Raw genomic sequence first — 25,170 nt, forward strand, 5'->3', positions numbered from 1 at the left:
TATTGTAGATTAAGGTGTATTAGTTTAGTTAGCCTAATAAATGGTTCCTATGGGTTTCTTGTATCACATCACATGTTGTATAAACTCAAGAAATCTGTGTGTGCTTTTTCCAGTACATTACAACTATGTAGTGCTGATACTGTGCGAGATATTTTTTGTTGTCAGTTATGATGGGTCATAATTCTCGAATACAAACAATTACAGTAGGCTTGGCAACACTTTCTGGAAAAAAAAAAAAAAAAGGTGAAGTTTACAGGGATCCGAAAGCAATAAATCCATCTGAGAATCTGATTATGTTAATGACAACAAGGGGAAATGTAAGGTCCACAGTAAGGTCCCTCTGAATTCCAGCTAATAAGAAAAGTACCAACCAGATTAGAGCTAAGGACTTGGGCTTTAAAAAAAAACTGCGTGGGCGAAATTGCAAAACAATAAACTTGGGTGATGAAACGCGGGTGACGTGGTGATGCAAGAAGAACAGATGAAACTACCGGTGAGCCTGACTTTCACTTTCTCCCCGCAACATCACGGACGGAGAAATTCCTCTTCTCCAAGCCCCGACCTACCGAAAACACACCCTCTGCCGTCCGGTCTGCAGAGGGAGTCTTTCATTTATAAAGCCCGGGCAGCCCGGTTGTCTGTTTGACGCTCTGTGCGAGAGAAGCCACGTCTCGATTGGCCGTAAATTAAACTCACCCAATTCGTTCACCGGAAACGTCGAGCATTCAGTCGTGCCCTCCCACCCCTGCCTTTCCATCCCACATGATGTCACAGATCGTGAGTCTATAAATGCTGACAGGGCACTCCGGGGGAACCAGATCAACAGCTTTGTGAAGAGTAACGCTCCAGCCGGGAAATGCAAAGGTAGGGGAAAAAACATACATTTTTTTATTTCTCCCTTGCATATTTACTAGATTACAGCTGCTGTATTGGGAGTGATGTACATATATAGTGAAGTAGTTTGTTCTTGTAAAACCCGCTGTGTGTGTAGCTCCTTCCATATAATGTGACTATTGGAAAAAGTCTAGTTAAGTGTGCATGTTGCTGAGTAGTGGCCAAACCGTGTTGGGGATTACAGGGTGCTGCATGTACATGTGTGTGTTTCCTCTCCATCTGACTGTCTGCACAAGAACAGTAGAAAACTCACTGTACTGTGTGGTGTTTCTCATTTCCTGTTTCTCCCCTTGTGAGGCATAATTTCTTTAAAGAGCAACACTGATTTTGTCATGTTTTCCCCTCAGCCCTCCAAAGCCTCAGTTTGCCAGCTGGCTCATAGAGCAAGTGGAGACGGGCCAGTACACGGGCCTGTGCTTTGTGGGCCAAAACAAGTTCAGAGTTCCCTGGAAGCACAACTCCAGAAAGGACTGCAAGGATGAGGACAGTAAAATATTCCGGGTAGGTGCGATAACCTCTGCTGAAAACGTCACTGTAATTGTGGCAGCATGATTAGATAAAGATGTTAAAGGCTTTGTTGACATCTGGCTGAGCAACTGTAGTAAAACTGTATTACTGCCTTGGGCTTTACAAAGAACTGCGGTAAATTTTAAAATACTGTGCCTCAAACAGAGTCCTGTGGTATGGCAGGTGGCAGATAGTGTCTGGGGCAATAATAGCATGCCACCACAACTAGTGGCACTTCCACTTTCCCTAAGTAGCAAAACCAGACTGTTAATGGTTAAACCCAAACACTCTGCTACTGCTTTTCCTTAAGAAAATAAAGGAAGTAGCTGCAGGAAAACACAATCATTTTCTACTATACAAGCACTCTCTCTGGAGAAAAAAAAAATCCCTCAGTAATTTTGCTTCAGCATATAACGGTGAAAATGAAGGTGCTTTCCCAAATTCCATTTACATTTTTATGATGCAATATCATATTTTTTGTTTGTCCAGTGATTACAAATATAAACTAATGTCAGTCCCTGTATTAGAGGAAATCAGAGCGAGACAGTGACCGCAGGTTCCAGCACAGTGTTTTCACTCTTCATAACAGGACAAGCCCTTTTGTTTATATGTCTACTGCAAAGTGACATTTAAATATTAAGTGTATGCATGTATTGTGCAAAATGTATTAATATCACTATATAAAATCCTCATCTGTAATGTAACTAGTAACTTCAGCTGTTGGATAAACGGAGTGGAGTTAAAAAAAAAAAATACAGTATTACTATTCTGAAATGTAGGAAAGTAGAAATTTAAAACTGGAAAATACAAGCACCTAAATGTATTTATTTTCCACCTCTGGCTAAAACAGCGTCATTACCTGTATGATTCACAGGCATGGGCGGTAGCAAGTGGCAAAATCAACGAGTTCCCCACCGACAAGGCAAGGTGGAAAACCAACTTCCGCTGCGCTCTTAACAACCTCTCCGTGCGCTTCAAGATGATCAAGGATAACTCCAAGAATTCTGAAGACCCTCACAAAATCTATGAGATTATCAACACTGAGCGTAAGATGACTGGTATTTAATTCAAGCCTTCTTTTGTGGCGAGGTTTTAAGTACCAATGCAAATTAATGTGGGTTCTGTTTTCTAATTTTCTGCAGACAATTATGAAAATCAGCCCACACAAGACTCCCAGGAGGATTCTTTCATGACTCCAAATATCTACAGCTCTCCCACAGAGTACTTCCCCTCAGGAAATGAGGTGCAGTATTGTCTAGTGCACACTTTCACTTCTCTCTGTGAAGAGTTTTTTAGTGGTCATATTACCGCTGATGTTTTGCTGTGTATTGTTTTTTAGATTTACTGTGTACCGTTTGCTGCATCTCAATACTTATTCAATGCCTAAACAGTATGTCTTTTCCTTCCAAACAGCACAATCTGGTTAACAATTTAATGGCCTTGGAACTTGACAACCATCCCACAGGTACAATGTCTTAGGGGAAATGCAGTCATATACGTTAACAATATCATCTCTGCTTGTTTATGATTTTACAATGTTGATAATTAAGGTTAAATCAGATTTTTATTGTCTTTGATAGAGGACCAACAGTGGGTAGAGAACTACTGCCAGCCCAATCCAGCTGTCCTTGGAAGTTATCCTGTTGCAGCTGAAAACCACCTACAGGTTTTGCCAGCTCAGCAGCCTTACCACGAGGGTATGTTTAGCCAAATAAAGTCAGAAGTCCTTTACTGAAATTAAATCCTGTTCAAGAAACAAATAATAATCTGGGAAAATGTGGTCTTTTCTATGTTGTGTTTTTGTTTCCAGTGCATCCTACGCCAGTCCTCCCTTTACCTCTGCAGCCAACTATTTATGACCTGGAGATCTCCATCCACTACAGGAAAACAGAAATGTTAAAGACCACGTTGTCCGCTACCCGTCTCCAGCTCCACTACCAACACGTGGACCCCGGGCTCAATGCCCATCAGCTCTGCTTCCCCTCCACCGATGGTCTTATAGACCACAAACAGGTACATGACTACATCAGCTGGACATTTTGTTTGACTTAAAGAAAGAAGAAGAAAATCCACCATAAAATACCAAAAACACTACTTATCTCACTTTCTGTAGCCAGTTTTTAAAACATATTTCCTATAGTTCACCTATAAAAAAAGTGCCATGCGTCCACAGGGTTCCTTTAAGTGTATGAGATACATGCCAGTCTAATTTTACTTTTTAACAAACACTCTCATCATCTCATGTGACCTGTTAATTTGAAAGAGGGCTGTAAAAGGTCTATAGTTTGCTTCTCCACAAAGAACTTTGATCAGCTTGATTTCAGAGACTGGGTTTTGTTTTAGAGCAAGAGCTTTTGAGACTCAACAGGAAAAGAGACTGTTGTTCTCGGCTCGCTATGGCTCTCTCAATCTACACCTGTAATCCTTTAGCTCTCTAGACCTTCAGTATACTGCTGTACAACATCGACGTAACAATAGTTGTTGTTTTTTTTCTAATCCCATCCTTCTTTACACCAGATTGATTACACCAACCGCATCCTCAACAGCATCCAGAGAGGTCTCCTCCTGGAGGTTCGGGAGACCGGTATATACGCCTGGAGGCAGGACAGGTGCCACGTGTTTGCCAGCACCAGCGACCCCAGCGTGGCTCACCCAGACCCAAGAAAGCTGCCCCAGAACACCACGGTGGAGCTCCTCAGTTTTGAGAAGTATGTAAATGGTAGGTGTGGATCTCTTATTGGTCTTCATGTGAAGAAAAGTACTTCCTTCTTTGAAGCCTCCTTACACTGTGAAATTAATGGCTCCTGCTCGATCTGTTTCAGAACTGAAAAAGTTTAAAGAGAACAATGGTGGCTCTCCCGACTACACCATCAATATGTGTTTTGGAGAGAAGTTTCCAGATGGAAAACCACTGGAAAAGAAACTCATCATGGTCAAGGTAAAACTCCCCCCTATTTTCACTGAGCTTCACACTAAAGAATCACACATAATTCAGTTTTGCAGTAACTGTATAATCTACCTTTCCCCATGTAGGTGGTCCCTCTGATCTGTCGACACTTTCATGAGATAGCCCAGATGGAGGGGGCTTCGTCTCTTCACAGCGCCAATGTCAGCCTTCAGATGTCACACAACAGTCTCTATGATCTCATTAACTCTGTCTTTGGTCTGCCAATGGCTGAAGAGCCAGGGCGGGCTGCTGAGCCTATCCTACATCACATCTGAAATTTCATCTCTCGCGTGCCTCTAATGGGGACTACTTCAGTTATCTATGGGACCACATAACGCTCCATAACATTCTGCTCTTACCCAAAGCTTTACGCAAATGTAGCCAGTCTGCTAACCTGGAATGAACAGAGTAATATTTAGTATTTCAAAATATGCTATTATCGACCGTCTCTAACTCCACCTTCCTGGTTTGCATTAACTCTTGTTCACGAGTCATAAACTGTGATGGCAAAACACTTTTATCACTACAAATTGACTTTTTTTATTGTCAGCCTCATTATCATTTGTTACTGAGACTGTTAAGTTACCCAACTTCCTTTAGAATATACTTTTATGATTTCTGTAAATATCAAAATAACTTAATGAACTATATGCTTAAACTGATATGTTTTTTTAAAAAAATGATGACTAATATGATGGTAAATCCATTTTAAAATGTACAGTTTTTCATATATTTATGAGCTTGTAAGTTTTTTATGTGTCATACTGCCACAGACTGTAATATGTATACCTACCTATCTACCTATCTGAACTATGTTTTGCACTTAAAAATTTGTTCAACATTTTTATATTCTGCTGGTGATGTCACACTGAATAAACCTAACTGGAATCACATAGATTTCAAATAAACTGTTAAAGCAGAAATGACATCTCGATTCATTACCACTGAGAAGTAAAGTATGGCTTATAAATCCTTCAAAGACTAAAGTCAATGTAGTAGCTGCCAGTGCAGAGCCCTTATACTGTAGCTTCAGGTTTGTCCATGATAATCCAAAAGGAAAAAGACAAAGATGATTAAAACATTGTCCCTAAAAAGAAAATACAATGCAGCACCCAGTCTGCACTCAGTTTGCAATGCAGCACCAAGGCATTCAAAAAAGGTGAATGTAGCAACAGCAATCACTATGATTCTTACGTAAATTCAGACGCTATCACTTAAGCCCCAAATTCTTAAAACAGAAATATGACAACAGGACAGAACATGAGTAAGAACTTGTATTTAACTGAGACAAAACCCTATTTATCATCAGTGATTTATTACTGTGTTCCCTCTTAGAAACACCTGGCGTGTTTTATCAAGTAAATGCAGAAGAAACCCCCCAAAACATACAATACATTCAGATAAACATGAGCACCTTAGATTTGTCCAGTCTGTGGCTTTATGGAGCCAAATGAAAGCCCAACCACCCACCAGTCTTCACAGTAGGCAAAGTAACTAGTATGGACAACAACATGGTGAACAAGCAGAAATTAGTTTTTCATGAACATTTGTGTTGAGGAAAGAAATGCAGAGTAGTAAAGGCTAAAGACACGCTGACAAAGCAGTCATAATGAGGCTGTAATCAAAACCTATAGACACTTAAAGGTTAACACTGAAAGGATTATTTCACTGTTGCCAACTAAAGGCATGTATTTAGTCTTATCATACCTACATTGGAAAATGTGATGGTTTAGAAGATGGTCCGTTGTTTTTCTCATACACAGAATATATAAATTATAAATTGATCTCACAAAACAATGAAATTATGCCAATAAAATTAGCTTCATTTTTATTAATCAACATTAAATACAAAAGAAAAATGTGTTTGTAGTTAAAATGTTTGTGGATATGAGAGCACCAGGTTGGACGGTGACAAAATCTAGACATTGGCATTTTTTGCAAGATAAAGGGGGTTGCAACTCGGCCACTGAGACATGAAGTCTGTATCATAATCCTTTTCACTGCAAAGTAAAATCGATTACCTACTATGGTGTTGTATTTTCCAGTGTTTAAAAACTGAATGCCCAAAAACAAATGAAATCTCTCTCACTCAGTTAAATGGTGCATTTTTTTCATTATTATTATTTTTACTAGTATGGCAAAAAAACAAAATATTCCCTGGTTCTGTAAAACCTGGTTTTCTACATTTCATTCATGGGTTGAAAAAAAAAAAGATAATGATGAGATTCAGAGAATCTTTCAGAACACCAGAAATCAAGTGAAGAGAAGAGATTATTATTTGAGGAGAGACTCCACTGTTCATTTCAACCTACTGAGCCAGAATTCACCTGTAGTACGCTGAACTAGATTTAGCTCTTTAAACATGGATATTAGAGATGCGGAAGACAGATAACAGAGGCTTTTAAATACAAAACAAAAAACAATCAACTCTATAAACTAGAACCATTTATGTCAGTCATTCATAACAGGCAACACAGATGAAAGGAACATATAAGTAGATATATCAAATCTATATTATTTACAACCAAATACTCTAATGATAAATTTTCTACAAAACATTGCATAACAGTGTCTTTTCTTTATGTGACTAACATCTTAAATATGCAGACTCTGCATACTTTTATGCCACTTCTTAACCAACAAAATGAGTTTTGCCACTGATAAATAACCCCTGCTGTCCCACAAAACAAAAAAGCCATAGAAAACTCAAAGCCCATGCTGCATCCTCCCAGTAATATGCCTGTGGAGAAAGCTACCTGATTTATCACTCCATGGGAGGGTCTCTGAGATTTGCCTCTTTAAGGCACAACCTTGAAGTCTCCCATTAAGTTTCTGAGCTGTATTACACAAAAAGACCAGTTCTTGGCAGTGACAGTCCAAACACAAGACACCAATAGGTGCTTTTCAAGTGATCAAAGAAAAAAAAAAAAATTCAAAACTTCTGTAAGATAGAAAGCTTGACATTATAGAAAATGTTCCATCTTGAAGCTGTGAGCAAATCTTAGCCAGCCATTAAGATTGGCTATGTCCGAGAGTTTGAGATCACTCCCACTGGTAGGACAGAGAGTAAAACATAGTTAAACATACAGATGAGTGTTTTGGGGGGGTGGGTGGGGGTGGCTGTTCTTGCCTGTAATTCATGCCTTCTCACGGGCTGTCAGAGGTTTTCATGGCCTCAGTCTGTACTTCTGGTGCTTTCCCTAACTCCTCTCCTTTCTTGTGTTTCCTAGCATGTTTGTATTTGTCCACATATGCCTTAACCAGATTGCCCACCTTCACTGGGTTGATCTCGCCGCTCTTGCTGTGGCACACCTGATGACCAGGAACACAAAGTATTGACAGACAACATTCTCAAGAAAAAAAAAAAAATCATTTCACAGATGATTTGCTTTGAGTTTATTTTGAGTTGATTACTCAAAACTATTAGTGCTTTCAGTAGTTGATCAGTAACAAACCTTTCAGTATCTTGACAATATTTAGAACCCACCTTCTGGACGGCCTTGCGTAGAATCTCTTTGTATTCATCCTTGTTGATGTCTCTCCTCTGGTAGAAAGGCTTGATAGCTAGCTTCACCTCCTCTATAGCTCTCTCCTGCATGTGCAGCTTTTTCAAATACTGTCGGGAATAAAACATTACTGATTTTCACAATCAATAATCTATATAATTAGAACAATAAAGGCAAGCTCTGTTGATCTACTGGTGAAACCCTCATCTCACCCTACTAAACCATTGCCTTATCTCCAAGCTGCCTTTTATGGCTAAAATTGGCATGTGCTCCATTTTGATATAGTTGGACCTAAGTGCAGCCTTCAACACAACTGACCACAGTATTTTAACAGACAGACTGAGGTGTTGTGTGGGCGCCTCTGGTACAGCTTTTGAGTAGTTTATTCTTATCTTAGAAAATGCTGTGAGTCTATCAATAACTATGTCTCTTCATTTGCATACTTAATATATGGTGTGCCTCGGGGGTTAACTCCACAGGTGCTCAGCTGCCAGGCTTCTAACCTGACAGGGATGACCACATCAGTCTACCTTATACTTGCTCCCAGCATGCCTTACAACTGACTTTTAAGATCTTACTGACTACCTTTAGGGCTTGTCATGACCCTTCTCCCAGTTTATTACATTTTAGAACCATGTCAGCTAGTTGAACTGTTTGAAACCTAGAGCGTTTGTAGACAGGTCCCAGAATTACCTACCTGAAGAAATCAGGCTGGCTGACACCATAACATCTTTTAAATACATACTTTTATCAGAGAGCATTCCTGATTTTTCCTTTATTTTATTTCAGTTTTAATACTCTTTAAAAAAAATAATTTATCTTTTCTTTCCATATCTTTAACCTTATGATTCTATCATTACAACTCCAAACACTCAGTTCCAAGCTCAAATATTAAATGCCATATTCACCTTATCTTTCTTTGACAAATCCCCTTCATCTGCCTCTCCTTGTCCAGTCACTGATAACCCCTCCCGATGCAGGCCATCAGATCTAGAGGAAGCACTGAGTGGACCGACTGCACCTTTCCTGGAAGAGTCACTGACAGCTCCAGAGATGTCCTGTAAATGTCAAGGGAGATTAGAGTAGATGGGGGATAAGAAAATGACTATTTTCATCATTAATTAATGATGATGATTATCTTCTCAATTAATTATGATGAATGTTGATAATGAAATATGCCCTTCATAGTTTACCACAGCACATAGCGTGGTGCCCAAATTGCTTGTTTTATTTGACCAACAGTGCAAAACCAAAAGATAGTCAGTTTGCACACATAAGACACAGAAAAGCATCAAATCCTCACATTTGAGAAGCTGAAACCAACAAATATTTGTTTTTTTCTTGAAAAATGATTTAAATTATTAAATCAAACATAAAAATAGTTGCAAGTGATTAATCATAGTGATCAATCAATTATTGAGGCTTAAGTAATTCTGATTTCGTGATTGACATGACATTGACATGATTAAATCACAATGAAGTCAACCTTAAAACCTGCAACTACTCATATTGAAACTGCATGTTCATATGGTATACAGAATTATATTGTTTATCATACATACAATAGTATATGATAAACATCAAACAAATGTCATATACATAATGACATACACAAGTAACTTCAAATTATTGTTAGGCATCTTATATAGACTTATGTGTCTGTAGATGTTTTAGCAGTTTGGTTTGCAATGAGTGAATACACTGACAGTGTGTGGAGAGCAGTTTTGATTTCCACAGTATGGCTTTTACTTTCGTTTATTCTGAAATGACTTCAGTATCAGTTTTAGTTTCTACCACGTGATTTTGTCCACACAATACATTTGCCACTTGTGGGTAAATACTGCCACACTCTGATCATTATTAATATTACACACTGGATGCATTTCTAAAAATAACTGATGCAAAAAATATGAGATTAACTCTGCAGTGACAAGTGGCTCAGTCCTACCTGACTTGATGTCTGGGCTGTTGATAAGGGTCTGCGAGCTCCTTCCTGCTTCAGCTTCAGCTTATAGAGAGCCAGCTCTGTGTGTGAAAGAAATCAGAAAACATTTTTCTGGGGGCCAGATACAAATCACGTTTTTGATCTCTTCTTGGCACACATCAAAAGATACTTATTATTATGATAAAGTTAGATTATTCAACAAAAATGTTTAACTAGACACAATAGTAATTTGAATTTACTGATGTAATGTGAAAAACAAAACTGATGTGGAGGGACCTAGCAGCAACACTTACTGCTTGCAGATTTCTCTGGTTGAGGCCCCTCAGGTTCTTGTATATTCCAGGTAACCCTCTTCACTTGAGTCTTGGATTTGGCTCCAACTACGGCCAATACCTGCTCTCCGTCATTCTTCACCTCCTCTACCTCCTTCTCTGGTTTGACAAATGCACCACTTTCCTCTGTGCGTTCAGACTTAACATAGTCAAGGTTGTCAAGCATCACATCAACATTGAAGTCATCATCAGAGTCTGAGGGTTGCTGAATTTCCTGCTTTACAGGGACAATCAACCCTGCAGTGTTTGGCTGCTCTGCGGAGGCCATTGACCCTGGGTGAGACTGAGAGACGGCATCCGGGTGACTGTCCGCAGTAACAGGTGTGGTTAATGTAGAAAATGAGGTGAAAGGGGGTAGGTGGCACAAATCTGAGGAACTTGGCTCTGATTTAATTGTGGTGATTTCACAAGTCTCTGTTTTGACTTTACAAATCTCAGTCTTGGTGATATCTTCTTTAATTGCCTCATCTAAGCCTTTGGTCTCTGTCACAGAAGGGGTGTCCATTTCTTCTTTCTTAATTGATTTAATAATAGGAGAATCTTCAAACATATCAAGAGATGGTTGTTTTTCTTTCTTAATTTCTTTTACAGCCTTCACCTCTTTTGTCATTTCTGCTGTTGTGGCCTTGCTGTCTGCCCTGAGGTCTTTGCCTTCCTTTTTAACTTTAGAGATGGAGGTACAGGAGGGCAACTCCTGTTTATTCTCTTCAGCAGTTTTTTTCTCTTTGATTAAGCTTTGAACAATATCTTTCTCTTTGTTCTTGTCCTGTAACAGCTTTGTGTCTTTAGAGGATGGAACAAAGGACCCTGGTGTTTTCTGTGAACCCGTGGATGACGAGCCCTCTTCTTTCCTCCTCTCTTTTGAGCGCGATCTAGACCTGTGTCTCTTTTTGTCTTTTGACTGTGACCCCACCTTGTTCCTGGAGAAGAGAGGTTGTTGTTGTGGTCGTGTGTGCTCTTTCCTCCTTTCCCTGGATCTGGACCTGGACCGTGATTTTGACCGCGATTTTGAACCAGACCGACCACGTTTAGTGACCTTCGATCTAGATGTGGATCTAGACCTGGAGCGTGACTTTGACCGAGACTTTGAGCGAGACCGACCATGTCTCTTGTCCTTTGATGTACGTCCTCTCTCCCAGTCTCTCTCTCTGCCATCATTTCTCTCCTTGCTTCTTTGTTTATGCTTCTTCCTTCTTGAATGCTCTATGCTGCTAGAGCTGGAGGCAGACCTAAAAATCAGCAATTACACACAAAAACCTTTAAGTGAAGAACACTAACTAGTCCTCAACAAAAGGTGTAAAAGTCAAACAAATGACCCTGACATAGTTGAACATAATATTGAACAAATAATTACATATTTACCTGGATCGTCTCCTGTCTTTGGATCGGGAGCGGGATCGCTGTCTCTTTCTGTGAGTTCTATCAGAGGAACTGGACTGAGAGCTTTCTGAGGTTGAGCGTGCCTTTCTCCTCTCTTTGGACCTTGACCGCCTGGAGCTCCTTTCTTTGTCCTTCTCCTTGTCCTTTTGCCTGCTGCCCTGACCAGAGGCTCGATGGTCTCTTCTCCTGCCTTTGTCTGTTTCTAAACTGCTAGAGCGCCGTTCCTTTGAGGCTTTGGAGGTTTTCATCTTATGGCCCAAATCTCTTGATGGGGACTTGGAGCAAGACATGAAATCTGATTTAGATTCTGCCTTTTGTTTCTTCTTGGTGGGAGCAGAGCTGGATGCTGATGAATCACTCCTACAGTTAGGGTGAGCACTGCTGGAAGTTCCTTCACTCTCATCTTCTAGAGTCTCTTTCTCAGTCTTTAAAAGATCCAGGCTGTGATGAGCAGATGGTGTGGTGTCCGTGCTCTCTGAATTCAAATATGTTTTTACACTGTGACCACAACTTTCAGTTTCACTTGCATCATCTAACCCTGGTTCTTTCTTAACTTTAGTGTGAAATAATGCTGTTTGTTTCTCAGCCTTAGTGTCTATTAATCTTGGTTCTTTTTCAACCTTGACATATTCCTGTGAGCATCTGATATCCTGTGATATGATTTCCTGAGCACTAGTTCTCCTTGGTTCATCCTGTGAGATCTCAGTCTCCTGTGGTTCAGTTTTCACATGTACCAGGTTATGTTTGCTTTGCACTGAATCCTCCTTTTTTCGTAAATTAGGAGCCTTCTGCTCATGAGTGGTATGTCGGGAGCTGCTAACCAGGCTCGAGCTCTCGGCTTCCCCGTCTGAGCTGCTTGAGTCTGACAGAGTGGGATTAAAGGGATCATAGATATTATTACTCTCTTGTTCCTTATTAACCAGCGTCCGCGATGCCAGCAGCATCTGTTTATCCCTGTGCAACTGTCTCTTTTTTGCCTCATCTTCCTTTTCTCTCCAGTGTTCTTGCATGCTGCCTCCACTAGCAGAGGATGATGTAATGCTTAGCCGCCTTGAATGCCAAGAGTTCCCACTGGAGTTTATGCGGAAGCTCACTGCTGATGAAGATGAAGAAGAAGAAGTAGAATAACGCGACTGGCTAGCAGGCGAGCCAGTGGAGGAGGAAGAAGAGGAAAATGAGCTGGAGAAAGCCGATGATGATGATGATGCTCCGTCAGGCCTATGTCTCTGGGCCTGACTGTCAGCCCTTCCCTTTTGCTGGTCTACACTTTGCTGCCTACTTTTGTCCCCAGCAAGGCTGTTCATGCCTGTTTCAGGTATACTGTAACCATTACTACTAGTGGTAGAAGTACTGCTATTTCCCCTACTACTACTTATTCTATTATTGCCACTACTGCTTCCTTGACTAGTGCCATCACTTGTGACACTGCTACTCCCTCTTTTTATTTTTGGTATCCGAGGAAGCACTGATACATCTATCCACATGGGCTTTGTAGGTGCTTTTTTAGGTTGATACTGTGATGCAGCCATTCCTTTGCTCTTGGAGTCTGGAACAGATGAGGAGGTGGGTTCCCTTGGGGCTCCAACTCCATTGGTTCCCCGGTGACCAAGAGAGGGGGTGGGTCTGTTTGGACGAGGTGGCTGGAAACTTGGGTGACCTCTGGGTGGCAAATCAGAATGCGGAGGTGGTTGGTTGTGGGTGGCTGTGGATGGTGAAAATGGGGGTAAGCAGGCAGAGCTCTGGGACAAAGGTCTGTTCATGGAGCTACGAGAGGATCCTGGTAAGTCTCCGTTGTAGTGGAGAGACAGAGAACTGTCTCCTGGGATGGGCGACATCCCTGGGTTGACCTGGGTGCTGGCTTCTCCTGAGCTACTGCTTTTGCTGCTACCTGGCTTTAATGCGGATGGCATCACTGTTGACACAAGAAACATACATATGATAAGGACATATAATGTGTGGAAGAATCAAGCTTTTTTGATCTGCTCAGACTAATTTGTACACTGCACACAGTAATTATTCAGCGCAACACATCCTGCTGGTGGGAAAAAATAAAAAATGGGAAGTGGTGACAGCTAACAGCCCAGTCAGAATCAGCTAAGAATGAGTGAGGAATAACTCACTGCCCATGTGGGGGAACACAAAAATTGTAAATCTGAATATACTTTATGATGTGATATTCATCAGCTGGATATGCATTTTACATAGTCAGGTTGAAGTTAATTTTAGGTAGTTTGATATATAACTGGACATAATGTATAACTGAATAGCTCTATTTTGATAGAGTCAATTGTTTCCATGAAAAATAAGAGACAGAGCTACAACAATTAAATCTTAACAGTTTGGACTGTTCTTAAAATTGGGCCACGCAGACTTACATGGCTTTGTAGCTTTAAGGGAGCCATCCCGATTAATGACAACATCGGAGCTGTCCATCAAGAGCATGCTCTGTCCTGTTAGGATACTGCCAAGCAGGTCAGGAACTGGGGCTGCCTCCACAACACCCCCTGATTGCGGGACATCCATACCCCTCCTGATGTAGCATAAAAAGATATTAATTAGATTTATCAAGTATTTATCAAGCTAGATAGCATCTTAACGAAGACCAAGAAAACTATGACACCTCTCAATTATGAGATTTTAAGTACAAAAGCAATTATGCTGCATGTCAGTTTCTGATTTTACTCATTTGTTTCAATTCTTAGCAGATGATTTTAAATCTTATTTGACTATGGAAAGAAAAAGTAAGATATATCAAAAGCAAAAAACACCATCATTTTTAGCAGATTTAGGCTGCCATACATTTGTAATTTGTCATTAAGAGCTATATAGGTTCGAAGAAATATTAATATAATATTATATTTCACTTTATCTGAAAGTGTCTGCATTAGTAGATTTTGGCGCATTTTTGACTGTGACTGGAGAATCAAAAAACCTGCATTCTTAAAGCATGGTGCAGTAAATTCTTGGTAATGTCACACTGATAAGCAGACTGTAAAGTATGTCAAAGTTAGCTCTAAGTTCAGTATGGAACCATGTCAATTTTAGAAACTGCTGTTAATGCCCAGTCCTACACATCATGGCAAAGATGTGATGTTACCTGGAAAGGCTTGCAGTTACTGGTCGAGCTACGGGCTGGTGAGAGCGAAGAGCAGAGCGAGAGATCCCTCGTCTCTTAGCCTCCAACAGTGATGTAACATGGGCCTCCTGCTCATCCTCCTCACTAGTCATATGGATAGCATCAGTCAAAATTTGTTTAATAATACTGTATATGCCTAACTACATACATACATACATTAACACTATCCACACATGTACACATGAATAGATAACAATGACATTCAATCATTATGAAAAGGCTAACCCAAACTATTCAAATATTTGTTTGTGAACTGGATTTGTGATTGTAAGTCAGTACTGAGGAACTCATTTTTTTGATATTTTGTTTGATTACGAAAAACAACTTGTACTGCACAACCATGCTGTGCAGCGAAGCACGCATTGTGCTGAAAGGAGTTCAAAGTGTCAAAGAAACCAGCAGAACATATTACATCATTTGATGATAAGAAAAAAGCTTGGTACAAACTATATGATAAGGACAATGTGTCAAGTAGTCAGAGCCAGTAAGCCAGTATGTAAGTGGCATTAGTGACCATCTACATGCATTCCCTACATATTATATGATATCAGACACACCAACAAGTCTGAAGTCTGTAAAATGATATTCACATCAGCCCTACGATATGAGCAGGTCCTCTTACCGATCCACAAATGGATCAAGGTCAAATGGATCTCCATAGATGGAGAGGGATGCAGCACCTATGTCAGCACGCATACTGCTTAGTGTGTGCTCAGAGGGCCGGTATACTGTAGGTAGTGAAGAGCTCTTCTTGTCCTTTACAATTCCAAGACTATTAGCGATACGGCTTCGAGGATTAGCTGCCTTTTTCACCATCTAGTGGAAAAACAAAAGAGTACAATTTATCTAGAATAGAATCTCATGATTACAAGAGAAATTAATTATTCGTCATTGGCATTCAGTACTAGATACATCAAGTGAAATGTTTAAAACAAAATCATTTAAATCTCAAGACTGATGTTGATGACACACTCACCAGCTTTTTTCTGGATTTAGTCTTCCTCACTTTCCGTTTCCTCCTTTTGACTCTTGTACTTGTGGCTTTACCCTTAGCAGAAGATGTCTTCTTGCGCTTGACCTTTCTGCGTCCTGTTCAGTCAATCATAAAAAATATTCCTCACACAAACACATTACTATTTAGGTCTTGCACTTTGTCTGTTCATATGTGTGCCTGTGCTTACTTGTATGTGTGCTTACTTACCAGTCTTGCGCTTGCGCCTAGACGGGAGGCGAGGCGTAAAGTCCCGTATATACACAGCCGTATTGAGCCCAGCCACCACAGCATTTATAGTCTCATCCAGCCACGTGGACTGGATCAGATATGTGGGAGCCAACTAGTAAGAAAAAGTTTGCATTACTTCACTGGTTCACTTTTACAAACCACTGTTGCTTAAACTCCCAAACACACTCAATGCTCTTTAACACAAGCATTTCAATGAACACATGCCATTATTTCTGTTGTCAGTAGCACTCAAGTACATTACATCAACATATCCATTGTCAGTAAATCTAATGTGCACAACAACAAACTCTGTGGAACATCAAGACATTTCAGCAAGATTCAACCTTGTGCCTATTATGCTGTAGAAGTGAGTTAGACAATAAGCCAAGACGGAAGCATCACGCCTCATGCCAAACCTGTGATTCGCGTGCCTGTGTGATGCGATGTCGGTTGACATTAGCTCGAACTCTCTCACTCTGCTGAGTTCGGGCGATAGCTCTGGTAGGACCTGTGGCACGCGGCTGATGGCGGCTGGTGGCGGGACGGGCGGGAGAAGGCTGGCTGTCTACATTGCTAACTTCCCCTGCTGAACCCCCTGAGTCAGAGCATTTACATGACTTAATTTTCGCCCAAGGCCAAAATATTGTTAGGTAAAGTATGAACATGAGAGGGCAAATAACTTAAAGGTTTACTTGAGTGACGATTGTTGGCTTCACATTCGGGGCAGAACCATTCTTCTACAGGAACAGAATCAAGAGGTGGTGTGAGACACTCCATGTGATACCTTTGGAACAGAAAGGATTAAAAAGTGTCTCAATGATAAGAAATCTGACACCAGGTTTGTTATGAACCTAAAACTAAGAAATAGTTATTCACTACTGTCTTACCCAGCATCACAACCATCGCAGAGCAAGAGGCGGTCCTCACGGTCACTGCCCCCGCACACCTCACAACTGGTCTGCTCCAGGTCCAAATCTACCGTTTCTTCTTGACCTTCCTTCACAGGCTTTTGCACTGTGATCTGAATGAAGCAGTCATAACAAAAGTTACACATAAGCAGTTCACACAACATAAATGTATAAAGAAGTAATGCTACTGAAGACTGAACACTTACCATTTTCTTCACTTTGCCTCCATAACATCTCCTTAAGTATATGTTGTTGAAGGCCTTGCGGTCTACAGGACACGAGTTTGCATTCTAAATCGTGGAGAACAAAAACACTAAAATTGAGCCAGTCGGCCTACTCTACTACAGACGTGTTTTAAAAACAGTGCATATATTGTAGTGATGAATATATAAAGCAATCTGTAACAGAGTGCTTCCTCCTTGGGCTGGTAACATTAAGTCAGACCAACCTTGGCCCATTCAAGGATGCAATCAAGGCAGAAGTAGTGTTGACAGTGCTCTGGTGTTGCAACAGGCTGGCTGCTGAATGAGTTAAGGCAGATAGGACACTTCTCTGAGTCCTCGTCCGAGCTCATCCCTGCAAGGTCAGCAGAGGTCCCTCCAAAAGCACCATCCTCTGGTTTAGCATCTTCCTCCTCTTCCTCATCTGATAAAAGTGGGTGGAAAACCACTGTGTGAGCTTCATACAGAGAGAATACTGCACATAACACACAGTGGTGGGTAAATAATCATGCTTATTTCACACCATGCTGAAGTCATTTTTTTCCTCATTCAGTGCTACAGAAAAACTCAAGCTTGTTAAATTACAAAAATCACAGTATTGTTCAATCTGAGCAGCAAAAAAATAGAGATTAATTATGTAAACCTTAATAAGAAAAATGAAAGTAAAAGAATAAAAGAAAAATTGTATGATAACCAACTAAAGAGACAAAACAAAAAAAGAGACCGCCTTCGCCATCTTTGACAATACTAATTGCACAATCACTCCTACCATCCTCCTCCTCCTCTTCCTCATCTTCTTCTCCATTTAAGTGATCTTCCTCCTCTTCCTCACCACTGTCAGATTCTCCCTCCTCAGACTCTTCTTCAACATCATCTGAGTCATCTAGGACAAAAAAATAATACATGCATGCTTAAGGTTTTCAACACTCCTTTGTATGTTTGGTTCAGTTAACTCATTCATCCATCAGCCCACAATTGTATTTGTGACATGTTACACAAACTACCTGAGATGACCCACAACGCAGCCCTCTTGCCTTTGCTGTGGGATGCACTGCGGTTGATCAGCTCATCCTGGCTGTCATCCTCATCCATGGCTGATCATTGGAAGTACAGCAGAATAATTTGTCTGACAGATTTTCTCAAAATGAATCCTTAGAAAATAGAGCAGAGTTGCAGATCGTGTTAAAAAAAGCAGATAATGCCTGTATTTTTCTTGAAGACATATGTCTGACTGACTCTGACTAACTGTCTGACTAATTAATTAGGTGTGATGGTAATTTAGAAGCCAATGTATTCACTGTTTAAAGGAAAGGCAATGAAGGAAAGGTCGTAAACCAACTGTATGGACTGAGTCCTCGCGCTTAGAAGTTTAAATTATCGTCAAGAATGTACTCTTCGTTTGTAGGATGTAGTATAGCTACAGTGAACGGACAAACTAAGTCAAGCGAGATTTTCTTACTAATCACAAGTGACATTTGAGAGCTCATGGGTAGTCAAGAAGAAACTATAACACAGCAGTTTGAAAAATGTGTCACTTTTGTTTTTGTTTGCAGGCAAACAAGAAAATGTTACCTAACATTAACTAGCTAACCTGCAGAATATGCTACAGCTACATTTGTAAACAAAGAGGAGAATACAGCACCTAATAGAGTGCTTCCTTTATGTCACATGTGAAATTTACGTGGAGCGTAAATGCACATATTCACATTATGCATATACAAACTGACAAGGATATGGAACTAACCTCTAACGTTCCTCGTGCAGAACAAATAATGCTAGCTAGTAACATTAGCTTCAGCATAGCGTGTTAGCTAGCCTCCGCCTCAGAATAGCTAAATTTAGCCAACGTCAACTACATGCTTGTTCGTGCTCTTTCCAAAAAAAACACTCGGCGTGGGGGGCATTTCTACAAATTTCCAAATCAACACCCATAATTACAATGTCCTATGCAATCATTTAATAGTAATTTCATACCTACCCTATTCAGTAGTGTGGGGTATGTTTAGAGTGATTTTGAAGTCTCCACGGTTGTTGAGTGACACCACCGGCTGGCCAGAGACGGAAATGGCCGAATGCACCCAGACGAACGTGACTCTTAAAGAGACAGTGTCCGTTCAGTCTGGGATATAAACAGGTGAATACAGGTACTGTAATTATGCCTGATAGTGTGGCTACTGGTGTGTATTTAGCCCTGTTAAAGTATGTCCAATTAATCACATTAAAGGCGTACTGTAATTTAAATGTAAACCACAAGATATTACAGGATAGGATCTAACAGGCACATGGAGTAACACTAGACAATTATAACTAGACAGTTTTAATTTTCAGGTATAAAACACACACACACCGCTCTTTATTAGGGATAGTTTCAGCTGTTCCTGGTCTCTCTCTTTCTCCTCTGTCTGACCCTCTCTCTCTTCTCCCCCTGCCTCTCCCACCTCTCTCCCCCATTTCTCCCCTGTCAACCCAACCAACCACGGCAGACGGACGCCCACCAGGAGTCCAGTTCTAATAAAAGTTTATAAGTGAGTTTTTTTGTCTCCAGTGTCAGTGTTTGCTCATTGTAAGAACTGTTGGGTTTATCTCCATAATGCTGTGAGGTCTCCACCTTACTCTGTAAAGTGCCTTGAGTTAATGTATGTTGTGATTTAGCACTATACAAACCAACAGATGAAACTGAATTGAACACCGCTCTAATGGCTTACTGGGTAGGGCCTCAGTTCTTTGTGGAAGATTTGCCAGCTGCACATTCATGCTGCCAACTTCCTGTTCTACCACATCCCAAAGGTGTTGAATTCAGATCTGGTGACTGAGGATGCCACTGAAGTACACTGAACTCATTGTCATGTTCATGAAACCAGTTTGAGACAATTTTTGCTTTATAACATGGTGCATTATCATACTGGAAGCAGCCATTAGAAGACGGGTACATTGTGGCCATTAAGGGGCCCAGAGAAAATAATCCCCTCACCATTACACCACCAGCAGCAGCCTGGGACTGTTTTATACAAGGCAGGTTGAGTCCATGGACTCATGCTGTTGATCAAGATTCATCAGACCAGGCTACATTTTTCCACTCTTTAGCTATCCAGTTTTGGTGAGCATGAGCCCACTGTTCTTTGCTGACAGGAGTGGAACCTGAAGTAGTCGTCTAGTGTTCTGAGTTTACCATGGCCCTTCTGTCACCTGCAACCAGTCTGCCCATTCTCCTCTGACCTCTCTTATCAATAATACATTTCTGTCTGCCAAACTGCTGCTCACTGGATGTTTTTTGGTTTGGGCACCATTCTGAGTGAACTTGAGACTGTTGTATGTGAAGGATTCCAGGAGATCGTCAGTCTGAGAAATACTCAAACTGATCCAATTGGCACGAACAATCACGCCACAGTCAAAGTCACAGAGACCACTTTTTTTTTTCCTAATGTTAGATGTGAACATCAACCGAGGCTCTTGATGTGTTTCAACATGGGTTTATGCATTGCGCTCGATCCACATGACTGGCTGATTGGATAATTCAATTTACAAGGTGTGCAGGTGCTCCTACTAAGGTTCAGGGTGAGTGTACAGACAGTGCTTCACACCTGAATTATATTATACTTTTAAATACCCACAGTGGGTATGTGGCAGTTTTAAACAGTCACAATCTAAGGAAAACACACACACACACACACACACACACATACAACCCTAGCAAAATCAGAAGTCTGATAAATCTCATCTAAATATCATCAGAATGTTTTAGCACCAGTGCAACGGTTACTCCCTGGGTGTCAGGACGGTCAAGAACCCCCAGTCGCTACAGTAACCCAGTGCCACTGTCGCCCCCTTGTGGAATTTTAAGTATCTAAAATCAGCTGTTACATAATACAATGTAATCCTGATTTGTTACTCTATGTCATGGGGTTATGTGTATCCTGGCTGTGAATAATCCAGCAGGGCTTTGACAGTCAAAAACTGGGGAGAGGATATATGGGCCTACCTTTTTAGATAATATCCAAGAGACAAAGAGAGAACATCATGTTCCAGCTGACAGATTGAAAACGGGGGTCAATTACATGTTATCAATTTAGTGTGTATCTTTAAAAGGGTTGTGTTTTATTATAAGTAACGACGAACATCTACTCTGTAACTGTAATATATATTCGCTATAATAGGATTAATTCTTTTATAGAGTTATGGTGATGTTCTGTATTAAAGTTAAGCGCACCTAACTTTTTTTTCATGTTGCTGTTAAAATTCAAAGAAGGTGAATATAGTCAAAATACAATAATCCCCCCAACCCCACCCCAAACTGATGTGAAACAATTTATTAATGATGTCAGGGAGTCCTAAATGATTGAGTGTTCATCATCACCGCCCTCCTCCTCCTCCTCCACCTCCTGGTCGTCATCATCAGATCAGACTGTCATGCTGCATCCTTGGTACGTGCACAGCCACACTCAGCTCATGGCAACACTGTACACAAGTGAGCCGAGTTCAACCACTTCGCACTGTAGGGGTAGGGGCGTCGTTTGTCAATGCAGACTTCGGGCGCACATATCCCACCTCCCGTGGCATCTGTCGCATCGCGCGGCGTCTATTTAAGGGTAAAGAAACCTGTGTCGCATCGAAGTTTGCGATAAATAATCAGTCAGGACAGGAAACCGTTGGCGGGTGAATGGTTCATTCCTAATGTACGACGTGCAAAACTGAACGCGCCGCACCCCAACTATAACTCTAATAATCGACTGAACTTGCTGGCCTCGCAAAACCCGCCTTCCCAGCGTTTTAATTGGTCAACTCTCGCTGATGGGCGGCTCGTGCAACTCCACCGGGGCAGCCCATTGGTCGCGCGCGACGCCACTTTCCTTTCCAATTTGCATAACCAGGTCGGGTTGCAGATGCAGGGGAGTGTGCAGGGGAAGGGGTAGTGCAAGTGAACTGAACTTCTGCGTCGGTGTAGGCTATACTATATTCCTAAATGCACCTAACTTTAATCAGGCAGTGTGATTTCTTTCAGAGAAAAAACAATCTGGGTGTTCGGAGAGATGGTAGACGGGGTGGTATGGGTGGAAATGGAAGATTTTTTCTTTAAAAATTATTCCAAAAGAAAACTTGGGACTGGTAAGTAGCTCCCTTTATCTGCCACTATTCTTTATCCTGTCTATATGGTGGAGATGGATAGGCCACATTCATTCTACATGTCATTAGATGTCATTTTTCTTTACCTTTATTTACAGTTGTCAGAAGATTGGTTATTTTTGAACTTTTTCGTGACAATTGAAATGGAAACCATTTTGATATATTTCGATAGCTAAATCCATACATCGTGGGGTAAAAGCCAGCTGTAATTTCTAATTTTGTGTGGAGTTTATTGGGGCAATGGAGGATTTGATGTGTGTAAATTCTGAAATAATTTTGTGTTGTGTAGATTATTTTAAATAATTTCATTTTTAATTATAGTATAAATGAATATGAACTATACCACTATACCACTACCTCCACTCTTCATGGTGACTCTGTCTGATTTATTACTGTTTTATTACACGGCCATTGTCTGTGTTCCTCCGCAGATTGTGTCCGCTTTAAGGTTGTCAGTGTGTCTGAGATCTAAAAGCAGGTAAGCCACTGACTAACGCACATTGAGCCAGTTGCCACTTCCACTGTGCGTGTGACAGCGGCTAACCTGTTTTTTGGGAGTACCTCTCATGTTTTGGCTCGCCCGAGACCAGCCACAGCCGGACCAGACAAGACTCCTACATATGTAGAGTACAAGCAGTCCTCGATCATGTACCGTGCACATTTGCTGGGACAGGGCCTGCTCGACATGCCTGCCCTCCCAGTGGTCTCCATGCGTACTACCTCCTTCTATGCTCACACACTGTACCTTATATAGGGCCAGTAGCTTTTGCATCGTCTCCTATGGAGTCGACCTCTCTAATGCCACCTACTGTCAAGACTATTGGTGAGTTTTTTTGTTTCAGTTTCTGTTTCATCTGTGCGGTTCAGACAAGATAATCATTCTCATAATGACTGGCTTCCAATTTGAGGTCAGGGGCCCTCCAGGGGTTCTGGAGGAGGACACTGAGCTTGTTTTTTTGAGAGGAAAATGGGTAGAGATAATAATACAGCAATGTTTCCACCCCTTTATATTACTTTTCTAGTTAGTTACTTAGCCTTACAGTAGCACAAATTTCAGCTCTAAGTAAGAAAACCCAGATCAGCTGTATCCATGGTATATGTTTGTAAAAAGTGTCCTTAAAGTCAGAAGTAAAGTTTCTACTCAAATCAGTTGTGGCATCATGTATCTTACTTTGTTTTACCATGCAAAGCATTTTTTTGGTATCGGTGAGGATGTTTCATTCCCATCCATGCATAATGAGTCATAGTGACACAGAGGAATAGATAAGTGCAGTATGTCAGACTCATTAACTTGTGGCCCCATTCATCATCATACAGTAGTGTGGACGTGCAGATGCTCACTCTCATCCACATCAAGCAGATTTCTTTCCCAGACACCCGCCGCCTGTTATAAATACGCATCATTTGGTTTCCATCTAGAAGTTGGTCAAACATTCAGAATTTAGCCCAAAGTAGATTTGGATGGGGTTCATGTAGAGTGCCATTGTATGAGCAAAAATAATTCCTTAAGCGTGGTGTCCTGAAACATCATCATAATCTGTTACTGTCCCGTTATGAGATTGGAGTCCTCTGGGTTTAGATATGAAGTGGGCAAGGTCGGACACGTTTCACTTTGCATGTCGGCTAACTGGGGAAAAAAACCCAAATAAACATGTATAAGAATGATTCTAAGATCATCTGAAAATAAAACATTTGATGTGAAGGGTCCTCATGTAGCACATTAATTTGACAAATAACCTTTTTTTTGGTTTGTTTTCTGACCGTGCCAGTGCCCAACAGTAAACTGATCAATCAATCGATCGTAGCAATCCACGGGACATGCAGAAAAAAAAAGACTATTTTTATTTGAAGCATGTGTGTGTAGTGTCCCTCATGTCCACAGGCAGGCGTCAGTGTTGCACCAGGGCCTGGGCTTGTCCAGACAGTGGGAACTAAACAAGGATTTGAAGCTTATCTAACTCCTGCCAAGCCAGACAGCTCTAAATCTTCTCAGTATAATCCAATTCACCATAATTAATCATAATATCTAAACTGGCCGTCTCATGCACTTCTCCTTAATTCTGAACACATGGTCAGAAGTTAACAACATTGGCACAAAGTGGAAGTGTTTGATAAGAAAATTCTGTATGTTTGATGTTATAGAGTAATGTTTTAAAGAGTACAGTCTAGATGTGAAATGTGAAAACTGCCCTGAGATAACTTCTGTAATGAACGGCCACTTTATCAATGAAAATTGACTTGATTCTTTAAAAACATATTTGATATCCATTTCATGTATCCTTTATCTTGAAATGGAGAGGAAATATGTGCTTTGCTTGGTATTTTACCTGGCGGGTGTCAACAGATGAGAGTATTTATAGAAATCCACAGGGTTTCAGTCCGGGGGTTAGCCAGAGCACTAGGGGAACTCACGTCACTCTGCGTGTGACAGCCAGCATATTTACTCTCCAGGGTAAACAAACAGGAAAGGGGTGGAGGATAAGAGTGTTGTGTTGAAATCTGTAGTTGTGCTGTTGTGTTTATCCTATACCAGAGAGAGTTTTTATCCCAAATGACATCACAGAACAAAACAGTGAATGGTTTTGTTGTCAGTAATTTAAAGAGAGATAGAACACACTTAAATTCAGAGGGTTTAAGTCCACAGTGTTACGCAATCAGACGTCCTCTGGTTGTATCATTTAAGGTACATTTACAACTAAACAGACTGCTAGACAGGCTTCTCAAATGCTCACAAGTCTGCAGTGCCCTTGTATCTATTGTCATGTCTCATACATAATATACTGTGTTACATCACCCATATCAGCAGTAGCCGTGGTGCCAGGATGTTTGCTACATTTGCCTCTTGTATCCAAGGATGCACTTGGTGGACTTTCAATCAGCCATCTGTGAATATCAGCTTTAAAATGCCCAGACAAGATTGTGCAGCATTGTAGGAGCCATTCTACCACAAGCGATAAGGAGAGCATGCATATTCCAGCACCTATAATATATTTATGGTGCATTTCACATAGGATCTTCATGGCAGTGTAATTTTAGAAAGTGTATGCCGGT

The 25,170-nt window shown here is 40.9% G+C and overlaps 2 protein-coding genes and 1 long non-coding RNA gene across 5 annotated transcripts; 2 read left to right on the forward strand and 1 right to left on the reverse strand.

Moving 5' to 3' along the window:
- Window positions 1–597: 597 nt before the first annotated feature.
- On the forward strand, window positions 598–5,271 carry irf7 (interferon regulatory factor 7). 2 transcript variants are annotated; one of them, XR_007813987.1, is made up of 10 exons: window positions 598–864; window positions 1,242–1,395; window positions 2,276–2,447; window positions 2,544–2,644; window positions 2,815–2,866; window positions 2,982–3,098; window positions 3,212–3,414; window positions 3,919–4,109; window positions 4,224–4,339; window positions 4,435–4,582. XR_007813987.1 is itself a non-coding variant. In XM_018664396.2 (10 exons), exons 1-10 carry the CDS (start codon window positions 857–859, stop codon window positions 4,621–4,623), a joined length of 1,314 nt encoding a protein of 437 aa, XP_018519912.1. In that variant the 5' UTR covers window positions 611–856; the 3' UTR covers window positions 4,624–5,271. The 2 variants fall into 2 exon arrangements, 1 of the variants encoding a protein (XP_018519912.1); XM_018664396.2 differs by having other exon boundaries at window positions 611–864; window positions 3,919–4,120; window positions 4,435–5,271.
- Window positions 5,272–5,609: 338 nt separating this feature from the next.
- Window positions 5,610–19,083, reverse strand: phrf1 (PHD and ring finger domains 1). Of its 2 annotated transcripts, none has more exons than XM_018664329.2 (19): window positions 18,977–19,083; window positions 18,003–18,149; window positions 17,768–17,881; window positions 17,226–17,422; window positions 16,984–17,067; window positions 16,757–16,890; window positions 16,562–16,653; window positions 16,301–16,464; window positions 15,849–15,981; window positions 15,624–15,736; window positions 15,270–15,463; window positions 14,609–14,731; window positions 13,887–14,041; window positions 11,494–13,423; window positions 10,093–11,360; window positions 9,803–9,879; window positions 8,763–8,912; window positions 7,836–7,964; window positions 5,610–7,660 (listed from the first exon to the last, which is right to left on the reverse strand). In XM_018664329.2, the coding sequence occupies exons 2-19, from the start codon at window positions 18,088–18,090 to the stop codon at window positions 7,496–7,498; spliced, it is 5,310 nt and encodes a 1,769-aa protein (XP_018519845.1). In that variant the 5' UTR covers window positions 18,091–18,149; window positions 18,977–19,083; the 3' UTR covers window positions 5,610–7,495. The 2 variants fall into 2 exon arrangements, with proteins under 2 accessions (XP_018519845.1, XP_018519844.1); XM_018664328.2 differs by having other exon boundaries at window positions 16,286–16,464.
- Window positions 19,084–21,172: 2,089 nt separating this feature from the next.
- On the forward strand, window positions 21,173–23,268 carry LOC108875397 (uncharacterized). Its single transcript, XR_001959865.2, has 2 exons — window positions 21,173–22,101; window positions 22,551–23,268. It is a non-coding gene; the product is annotated as an uncharacterized LOC108875397 (long non-coding RNA).
- Window positions 23,269–25,170: the final 1,902 nt, after the last annotated feature.

Source organism: Lates calcarifer, linkage group LG10 (assembly GCF_001640805.2).
Source record: "Lates calcarifer isolate ASB-BC8 linkage group LG10, TLL_Latcal_v3, whole genome shotgun sequence".
NCBI lineage: Eukaryota > Metazoa > Chordata > Actinopteri > Centropomidae > Lates > Lates calcarifer.

Coding starts and splice junctions, on each gene's coding strand:
- irf7 (XM_018664396.2), top strand. Junction 1,396..2,275: donor AGGACAGTAAAATATTCCGG/GTAGGTGCGATA, acceptor TATGATTCACAG/GCATGGGCGGTAGCAAGTGG. Junction 4,121..4,223: donor TTTTGAGAAGTATGTAAATG/GTAGGTGTGGAT, acceptor GATCTGTTTCAG/AACTGAAAAAGTTTAAAGAG.
- phrf1 (XM_018664328.2), bottom strand. CDS start 18,090: ATGGATGAGGATGACAGCCAGGATGAGCTGATCAACCGCAGTGCATCC. Junction 15,737..15,848: donor TAGGCGCAAGCGCAAGACTG/GTAAGTAAGCAC, acceptor TTGACTGAACAG/GACGCAGAAAGGTCAAGCGC. Junction 7,965..8,762: donor ATTTGTCAAAGAAAGATAAG/GTGAATATGGCA, acceptor TATTCCCGACAG/TATTTGAAAAAGCTGCACAT.